Genomic DNA, 8,925 nt, shown 5'->3' with positions numbered 1-8,925 from the left:
GATCTTCATTATATCTTGAGATTATAATAGTTTTGTCGAAGATTACTTTAAATTTGAGGAATTGTTTCCTTATTTATTTGTTTATATGTTGCTTTACTTTCCTTGAATAGACTTATTAGAAGTCCTATAAATAGCTTCTCTTTACACTCTTAGCTAGATATCTCGAAAAATAAAGTGTATATTATCGTATAAATAGTAGCCTTCAGTGAGGGGAATATTAGGCCTCTTCAAAGGATAGTATAGGGTTTCTTCGGAGTATTGTTCTTCTATTGAGTTTGGCTTTTCTCTATTTTCGTTATTTTTTTTTATCGAATTATCTTTACTCCATATCAACAGTTACAATGAGTGATGGTACCTACTCGCTCTTTAGAAGCATGCTCAGTTTGACATGCCATTGCGCGTGGAAAGGATTGGAGAAGGCCGCGTTGGAACTAACGCCAAGTTCAGTATCATAAACACGTTCGATGCTAGTGTTCGAGGTTCGTGCACCACACATTAATCACACACCAACAACACAGAGCCAACACAACCCTTACTTCCTCTTGCATCTGCGGAGGTACTGTGTTTGATTCCTTTTTCTACCAAATTTAAAAAATACAAAATTAATTGGATTTAAAAAAGCAAAAAAAGAATAAATAAGACTCCTACTGAGAAGAAACCCTAATTACCAATTCACAAAGCAAACGCAACTCTGCCGCAATTTTCATTTCTTCTTCTTCAAGCATTGATTCAAATCCATCAATGGGGAGGCGTGATTTCTTCATAAATCTACCATCAGTGCTCACCACCAACATCCTCTCACGCCTCCCTCTCCGAACCCTTGCAATCAGCAAATGCGTCTGCAAACCATGGCGCAATCTCCTCTGCTCTCTCGATTTCGCCAAATCCCTTCTTTCCGATTTCGAAACCCCTCCCGACCTTGCTTGCTTGACGCCGTCGATATTCTACAACGAGTCTGGCTCAACTCGCTGCACACTTTTCGAACTCGAAGAGGAAGTCCTAATCGATGATGAAGAACGCGAAGACCATAATCAAAATCTCCACGAATTCCAAACCGAAGACGAAGATGAAGAAGAAGATGAAGTCGATTGCCGATTTCCAAATCCAATTTTCCTTGAACTTCACTACAAGCGGCTCACAAATTTCTATACTCAGCTCGGAGAAGCCGGAGAATCAAACCCATATTCAATGGTAGGTATCGCAGCTAATGGATTGTTGCTTGTATACTCACAGTTAGGGCATCCTAGCATCCCTCTTTTTATATGGAATCCTCTCACTCGTCAATGCATCAATCTCTTCAGCCCCAAACAATCCATTTCCTATATATTTAAGTTGAGTTTTGGATTCGGTGTGAGTCGAATTAGTGGGGAATATAAGGTCGTCTGCATCAATCGCGATGGATCTGCTCATCACGCATACACCCTCGGAACGGGAACATGGAGGTGCCTTGAAGCGGGCGCTGCTTCTGGTTTTGCATTCAATTTAGATGGACGGGTCGTGTGTAACGGAAACCTCCATTGGACCGTGTATGACTCCACTCGCCCCTTGTTGATATGTGGTTTTGACGTTGAAACAGAATGTTTTAGCATCTTCTCTGCTCCTACTGCCGCTGTGGATGAGCGCCTAACTGTGGAGTTGAGTGTTTTGAGCGACTGTCTGTGTGTTTCTTATGCACCGGAGAATGAAATTGTCATCTGGTCAATGAAGGAATACCGAGACGAGGAATCTTGGACCATGGAGTACAGGTTGAGCACTTATGGTGTTAATTTTGACTATGGGATAGGGTCTGTTTATCCTATCAAAGTTTTCAATGATGGTGACGTTTTGATGTTGATGGTGCCGGAAGACTTTAACTTCTACTCCAGAATGAGGTGGCTCATCCACTACTCCAACAAGACAGGTACCATTGAACAGCTCGGGTTGATTGATGTACAGCTCGGTGTGATGGGGTTACCCGGTGTGGTCAAGGAAGATCTACGTTTGATCGAGGATGTGGATGTACGGAATCACCTCACCTATGCCATGATTTTCACTCTGTCCTTCTCTCACTAAAGAGTTTTGGAATTGAGAATGTAATCTCTCATTCTAGTTCATAATGTTGTTTTGTCGTTAGTTGGTCCTGTTTGTGTTGAAGGTTTCTTTGCAGTGTGGTGTTTGGGTTTGGCCTTATCCATGTCAACCCAACACGCACTATATGCCACCGTTAGATGGCGAATTGGTGTTGTTTGATACGATCATGAATAAAATTTGTTGATTAACTGAGAAGTATTCAACTATTACTTGATGCATTGATCTAGCATTGCAAGTACTGCTAGTTTTGATTTCGATTTTGATTGGGATTGTTTTTGAATGGTGTTTTTATCCATTTAAACTTTCCAAAGATGGTGACATTTTGATATTGCTAGAAAAATATTGGCTAGAGCAGGGAACAAGTTCTTTTAGTGAGACAAATCTCCTTGGTAAAGGAAGCATCGGTAAAGTCCTCAAAGCAACACTAGCAGATGGGACAGAAGTTGCGGTGAAAGTGTTCAACTTATAAGTAGAAGGAGCCATCAGGATCTTTGAAAGTGAGAGTCATATATTGAGCACTATTCGACATAGAAACTTGGTGAAGATACTTGGTTGTTGCAGTAACCCTGAATTCAAACCTTTGATTCTTGCATATATGCCGAATGGAAGCTTGGAGAAATGGCTGCATTCGGACAAGAATTGTCTTGATCTGGTGCAAAGACTACAAGTAGCAATAGATGTGGCGTTAGCTTTGGAATATCTTCATCATGACCATACATACCCTGTCATTCACTGTGATATAAAGCCAAGCAATGTGTTGCTTGATGCAGATATGACTGCTCATGTTGGGGACTTTGGTATCGCCAAGCTCTTTGACCACGACGAGGCTGTAGTTCACACTATAGCCAGGGGAACTATTGGTTATGCAGCACCAGGTGATGCGTAATTTATAAAATCTTGAATTTCACTTTCTTATTATGTTATTATGTTGATTGGTGTTGAACGTGTGAATTACAATTTGTAGAGTTTGGATCAGAAGGAACGGTATCTACAATGGGAGATGTATACTGTTATTATGGGATACTGTTGTTGGAGACGTTTACAAGCAAGAAACCGACAGATGATATGTTCAATGGAGAAATGAGCATAAAGGAGTGGGTGGGTAAAGCATTAAACGAAAATGCAATAAGCGTAGTTGTGGCCTCTGTTTTGGTATCAATAGAAGATGGACAATTCTCTGCAAAGTTAGAATGTGTGACATCTGTTTTTGAACTGGCGATGAAATGTTTGGCCTTTTTACCACATGAAAGAATCAACATGAAGCAAGTAGTAGCTGCTCTACAGAAGATCAAAGCAAAGTTTACAGTGGAAGATATGCAGAAGAAGCATCGCAGGTGATAGATTGTTAAATACTTGCTTTAGTTAAATAATAATGTTGTGTATGTTTGTGTGTCGAGGTATTTGGTGTGGCAAGTATGTTTGTATATTGTGGAGGGAGTAGTTTGTGAATTTTGTGAGTATTTATAGATTGCAAATGGTTGTATAGTGTGGAGGGAGTAGTAGTGATTTTGTGTGTATTTATGGATTTGAAGGGTTGTATAGTGTCTAGTATGTTGGCACAGATCTGTCCCGAACGCCAATTTTCTTTTTGGTACATTTCAAAAATTGTAAATGAAAATTGGTTGAAAAACTTAATATAATATATATATTAGTCTTATAATAAAATTTGAGCTAAATAAGTTAGTAAAATGTGTGATCTACTATGATAAAAAAAAAAAGAAAAAAAGAAGTAAAAGTAGACTCTTAATACGAAACATACTTAAATGGGAAAAGTGAAGCTAGGACGGGGAAATATATGGGAATTGGGAATACATCTTATATCCTAAATTCCTAATATTGCTATTATTGCTCAACTGGAATTATTATTACCACAACTAAAGTTAAACTTTTATGTCACATTTTCAATCACAACACATCCAACTAAATCAATCAACTTATTAGAAATGGCTATTCACTCCTTAAAAGGCCTCATAAGGGGGAGGGTTATCCACACTTATATAGGTGAGCTAGGATCGTCACCAAGTCGATGTGGGACAAGATATAGAGAGTTTTAACACGTCCCCTCACGTGTGGGCCAGAATGACACATCGGACTACTATCACGTGGGTAGGCAAGAGAAGAGATAAAGAGATATAATCCATCATCGGACTTGAAATTACAATAATAGTAGGATATGGATATCCTATTGCACTCACGATACACACACTGCAAACTCGTTCACACCACCACCACCATAGATGGCAAGATATCACCGGAATCGAAACGTGAACTTCGGCTGGCCATTCGGATGGAAGATCCCGAAATCCTCTCGTAGTCCGGTCCGAGCCTCAGATTCTCATCGAACATCGAAAATATGTACGTCTCTATTGGCCGGCCGGGCCTCATCGGCGTTCCAGTCCTCACTATGCGCACCAAGTTGTTGATGTAGGTTCTCGCGTTGTTAACCGTGTTGATCGGTCCATCACTGAGCGTTATCGTGTTGCGCTCGAACGGAATGCTTCCCTCCGGCGGAGGCGCCGCATTTTGATACGAGATGAACTCGTATCGTGGAATAAGGTGGTTCTGCCACCGAGATGAAGTATTCCGTCGCAGAGGATTGCTCCGTCGAAGTTACGATATTCACACGCCAACGGTTTGGCGGTGGAAGAAACTTGCAGAAAAATAAAGAAGAAAATATAAAAGAATAATAAAAGATAAATTGATTTGATATTTCTTGAATTGAATTGAAGAGTACAATATCTCCTATTTATAAGACTACTCTGGCTTAGGGAACAAGAAAATAAAGATCCTAATAATATATGAAAAGATATAGGAAATCAATAACTAACTAAATACTCCCTTCGTCCCAGATAATTCGTCCCAGTTTTCCATTTCGGTCCGTCCCACATAATTTGTCCCATTTCACTTTTACCATTTTTGGTAGTGGACCTCATATTCCACTAACTCATTCCTACTCACATTTTATTATAAAACTAATATATAAAGGTAGGACCCACATTCCACTAACTTTTTCAACCCACTTTTCATTACAATTCTTAAAATCCGTGCCCAGTCAAAGTGACCCGAATTATCCGGGACGGAGGGAGTAATAGATATGGGGATAATCATAGGGATTATGCTCGTATCAACTCCCCCATGGTTAAAATTCACCTTGTCCTCAAGGTGGAAACCAAGAAGCGACAAAGCGCGTTGATGAAGAAGCCATGACGAATAGATCAACTTTGGAAATCCTTGGACAATTCTTAGATCGATGGGTCATAAGTCCCCCGGCAAAGACACCCAACTCTGAAATTCTACCAAGAAAGTCAACAAGAGGAGCCTCCACTTTTCCACTAGAAATCAAATTTTTTGAAGCTACTACAATCTGACTTTCTGAATCAGCCACCTCTTCAACTGCATTAGTTATGGCAAAATGTACCAACACAACGAGGAAATTACCGTGGATTACAAAGGACATCAATGTCTCCTCCAATGGAAGTGACATATGTAAACCATGATATATCCATCAGTGCACTTTCTACCCCAAAAGTAACTGATTGAGTGTTTCGAAGATTAGTAGAGAGATACTTACTTATACCACTGATAAATGTGGAGAGAACCATCAAAACACCATGAGCCTTTGGCTGATATATTTTTCCATTTGCACTCATGATGATTACAAAACCACTCCTTGCATTTGGATCCTTTGTTTCATGTGCACCTGCAAAATCGTTACCTTGTTGTGCATGACTATGTGTCTGAACTGTCGATGTATTCGATCTAATCAAAGCTTCAATCTTCTTCCCATTACGATCAAAGCTAGGTGAGGTACACCCTCCGAGATCGAATGTACAAGATCGTTGTTTTGCACACAACCACCTAGTCGAAAGCGAAGCAACATTGATAGCACCTGCATCTACCTCATGTATGCTTGAAATCACAGCTTCTCTTACATCAAAAGAGTAGATCTTTTCATAGACACCTAGCCCAATTTGAATGCACCCTAGTATCTCACGATGAGCTCGAAAACAAAGGTTATGAATACACATAGACATTGGGAACAGTGATGAAGCTTTCAGAAATCCATCACTCTCTTCATCTTCTAAAAACACCTCTTCAACTCCAACTTGATCTCGGTTAGTCAATCGATCAATTGCAGGACTCGAACAAGATTTTACTGATTCATCACTATCATCGACAATTAACTCCATTGAATCATACCCAATATTGGGGTTTTACGACAATTAACTCTCAATGAAAGCACCAGATGATACGATTGTGATCGTATCTGTGCGTCCGGCAAGAGTTTCCGAAGGGGGAGGATCGTTTGCGGAGGTTTTCTCCGTCGAGCAGCCGCCGTCCTTTAGGTTTTGGAATGATAAATTTGCAAGAATGAAAGAGACGTAAAAGTAAAAGACAATAAAAAGATAATTGTATTTCTTGAATGATTCCCTCCAATGATAACAGAGACTCTAAGTTATACTACTAATTAATAACCTAACTTAATGATCAAGAAATAAGAAATACTACCTCCGTCCACCAAAATTTGCTACACTTTGACCCAACACGGATTTTAAGAAATGTAATGGAAAGTGAGTTGAAAAAGTTGGTGGGATGTGGGTCCTACTTTTAAAGTATTAGTTTTATAATAAAATGTGAGTAGGAATAAGTTAGTGGAATATGGGGTCCACTACCAAAAATGATAAAAGTGAAATGTATCCAATTTTCAGGGACAGACCGAAATGGTAATATGTATCAAATTTTCAGGGACAGAGGTAGTATATGCTAACAATAATATATTAAATAAAAGAGATATGAGAATATCTTGTACATATACTCGTATCACATTTTCCCCACCTGATGGAATACCAGTCGTTCCCTTAATTAACCTGCATTCCAGACTGCATTTCATGTGTTTGTTGAAGGGATAATGGCGATGCTGCCGCAAGGATTTTGGTCATGGCGGCAATGAAGGCGTCGTGGATCACGTAGAAGAGGTTGTCGTAGTAGACGCCGCCGAGAACGACACCGCTGTTGGGCTGCAGAAGGGCGAAGGAGAGGTTGATGTTCCTCCGGTCGTTGATGTAGGCGTTGAAGGGGAATATATTGATATGCATCGGGGCTCGGGTTTCCCTCAAGAACTCGAGGATCGGGCGGATGAACCAGTTCACGCTGCACTTGAACGCGGCCGCCTGGGGCGGGCTGCACCGTCTCAGGAGGCTTATATGGATGGACGTCGAGACTTGGACGCGACCACCCTGCCCGGCCGCGCGGGTCACGCGGTACATGTTCTGCATCGCCGGGAACACGAACGACCCCAGTTCAGAATTGGGGTCGATCTCGTTCCCGGCGATGATGTAGCGGAACGTGACATTCGGGAAGCGGAGTATGTTCTGGCGGACCCAGGAGGTCGCCGCCTGGGGGCAGTTAGAGAGATCGCAGAGGTCGGAGTGGGAGACGCCCATCATGAGGCGGATGTTGGTGCCGCTGAGGGCGCGAAGAGTCGGGGCGTGGGGGTCGAAGAGACGCATCCGGCGGATGTTGTTCTGCTGGTACAGGGGCACCGTTGCGGCCGGGCCGGGCACGTTGGTGCCCAGCCTTCCGAACAAAGTGCCAACCTGGCCAGCTACATAATTCTACTTGTGTAAGACTAGGTTAAATACATATACATGTGTTTCGTGCAACATAACTAAGCAAGGATTTTGTCGGGCCAGTTTTCGATCCTGCCAATGCAGAATCAAAACTTAGTCCTAACAAGTTTTAAGGTTATGTTGCACGAAACACAAACAACAAAGATACTGTCATTATACTTACGTAAGACTTTCTAACGAGTCAACATTGGTTGACCATATGTGTTTCATGCAACATAGTTGAAGCAATTTTCGTTGGGACTGAGTTTTGATCCTGCTATTCATTCAATATTGCAAAGCAAGGATCATGACTCAGTCCTAACAAAATTTATGCTTATGTTATATGAAACAAATGCATTACTTACGCTCGACAAAGTGCATCTACTACACTAGTGTTTGTGTGTTAGAATTAACGATAAGATATACTCCCTCCGTCCCGGATAATTCGTCTCAGTTTCCATTTCGGTCCATCCCACATAATTTGTCTCACTTCACTTTTACTCCCTCCGTTCCCTCATAGTTGAGGCGGAAATGAATGTTGAGTGTGTTAAATAAATAGATAAAAAAAAGTAAGAAAGAGAAAAAGGTAAAGAAAATAAAGTAAAAAGTGAATAAAATAGAGAGAATAAAATAACAGAGAGTAAAGTAACAAAGAGGAAAAAGTTACTATATATGAAAATAACTCAACTATGAGGGAACTTTCTGAAATGGAAAAATGACTCAACTATGAAGGAACGGAGGGAGTACCATTTTTGGTAGTGGATCCCATATTCCACTAACCCATTCCTACTCACATTTTATTATAAAACTAATATATAAAGGTAGGACCCACATTCCACTAACTTTTTCAACCCACTTTTCATTACAATTCTTAAAACCCGTGCCCAGTCAAAGTGACCTGAATTATTCGGGACGGAGCGAGTAAATAATTTGAGCAATTGATCACTGGTCCTGTGAAATGAAGAGAGGTGACGAAGAGCAATCCAAATAGGAGCATTGTAAGCTTAAAATGATTGTCGGTTGCAGCCATTTAGATATAGGAATCTAGATGCACGATGCATCTGTCCTATTATTCAATTAAGATGTATTAATCTCTCCAATTAAATGTACTATTATCTAAATTATCATTATATCAATACTAAGTTTTGGAGAATGATCAAGACTTAAGAGTATATTAAGTGTTAGGTTATTTGTTATTTTGATTGTTATTTCGATAGAGCTAGGGTCAATGAAAATGCACTTCCAT

General features: G+C 40.5%; 2 protein-coding genes and 1 pseudogene across 2 annotated transcripts; 2 read left to right on the top strand and 1 right to left on the bottom strand.

The window, feature by feature from the left end:
• The first annotated feature begins 741 nt into the window (after positions 1-741).
• LOC125206692 (putative F-box protein At3g10240) lies at positions 742-2,052 on the top strand. Its single transcript, XM_048105932.2, has one exon. The coding sequence runs from the start codon at positions 742-744 to the stop codon at positions 2,050-2,052; it is 1,311 nt and encodes a 436-aa protein (XP_047961889.2).
• A 307-nt stretch (positions 2,053-2,359) lies between these two features.
• On the top strand, positions 2,360-3,635 carry LOC148923666 (putative LRR receptor-like serine/threonine-protein kinase At3g47570). The gene is made up of 2 exons (XM_089060422.1): positions 2,360-2,945; positions 3,035-3,635. The coding sequence occupies exons 1-2, from the start codon at positions 2,666-2,668 to the stop codon at positions 3,406-3,408; spliced, it is 654 nt and encodes a 217-aa protein (XP_088916548.1). The 5' UTR covers positions 2,360-2,665; the 3' UTR covers positions 3,409-3,635.
• A 683-nt stretch (positions 3,636-4,318) lies between these two features.
• On the bottom strand, positions 4,319-8,709 carry LOC125206666 (glucan endo-1,3-beta-glucosidase, acidic-like; annotated as a pseudogene).
• Between the last annotated feature and the right edge of the window lie 216 nt (positions 8,710-8,925).

Source organism: Salvia hispanica, chromosome 6, assembly GCF_029641045.1.
Source record: "Salvia hispanica isolate PSC_SH4W2 chromosome 6, Shi_PSC_v1, whole genome shotgun sequence".
In the NCBI taxonomy this organism is placed as follows: domain Eukaryota; kingdom Viridiplantae; phylum Streptophyta; class Magnoliopsida; order Lamiales; family Lamiaceae; genus Salvia; species Salvia hispanica.
The sequence above is the reverse complement of the archived record's forward strand: the minus strand, read 5'-3'. Positions and strand labels throughout refer to the sequence as shown.

Excerpts from the sequence above, each read along its gene's own strand:
- LOC125206692 (XM_048105932.2), top strand. The coding sequence starts at position 742 with ATGGGGAGGCGTGATTTCTTCATAAATCTACCATCAGTGCTCACCACC.
- LOC148923666 (XM_089060422.1), top strand. The coding sequence starts at position 2,666 with ATGCCGAATGGAAGCTTGGAGAAATGGCTGCATTCGGACAAGAATTGT. Across the intron at positions 2,946-3,034 it reads TATTGGTTATGCAGCACCAG|AGTTTGGATCAGAAGGAACG; the intron begins GTGATGCGTAAT and ends TACAATTTGTAG.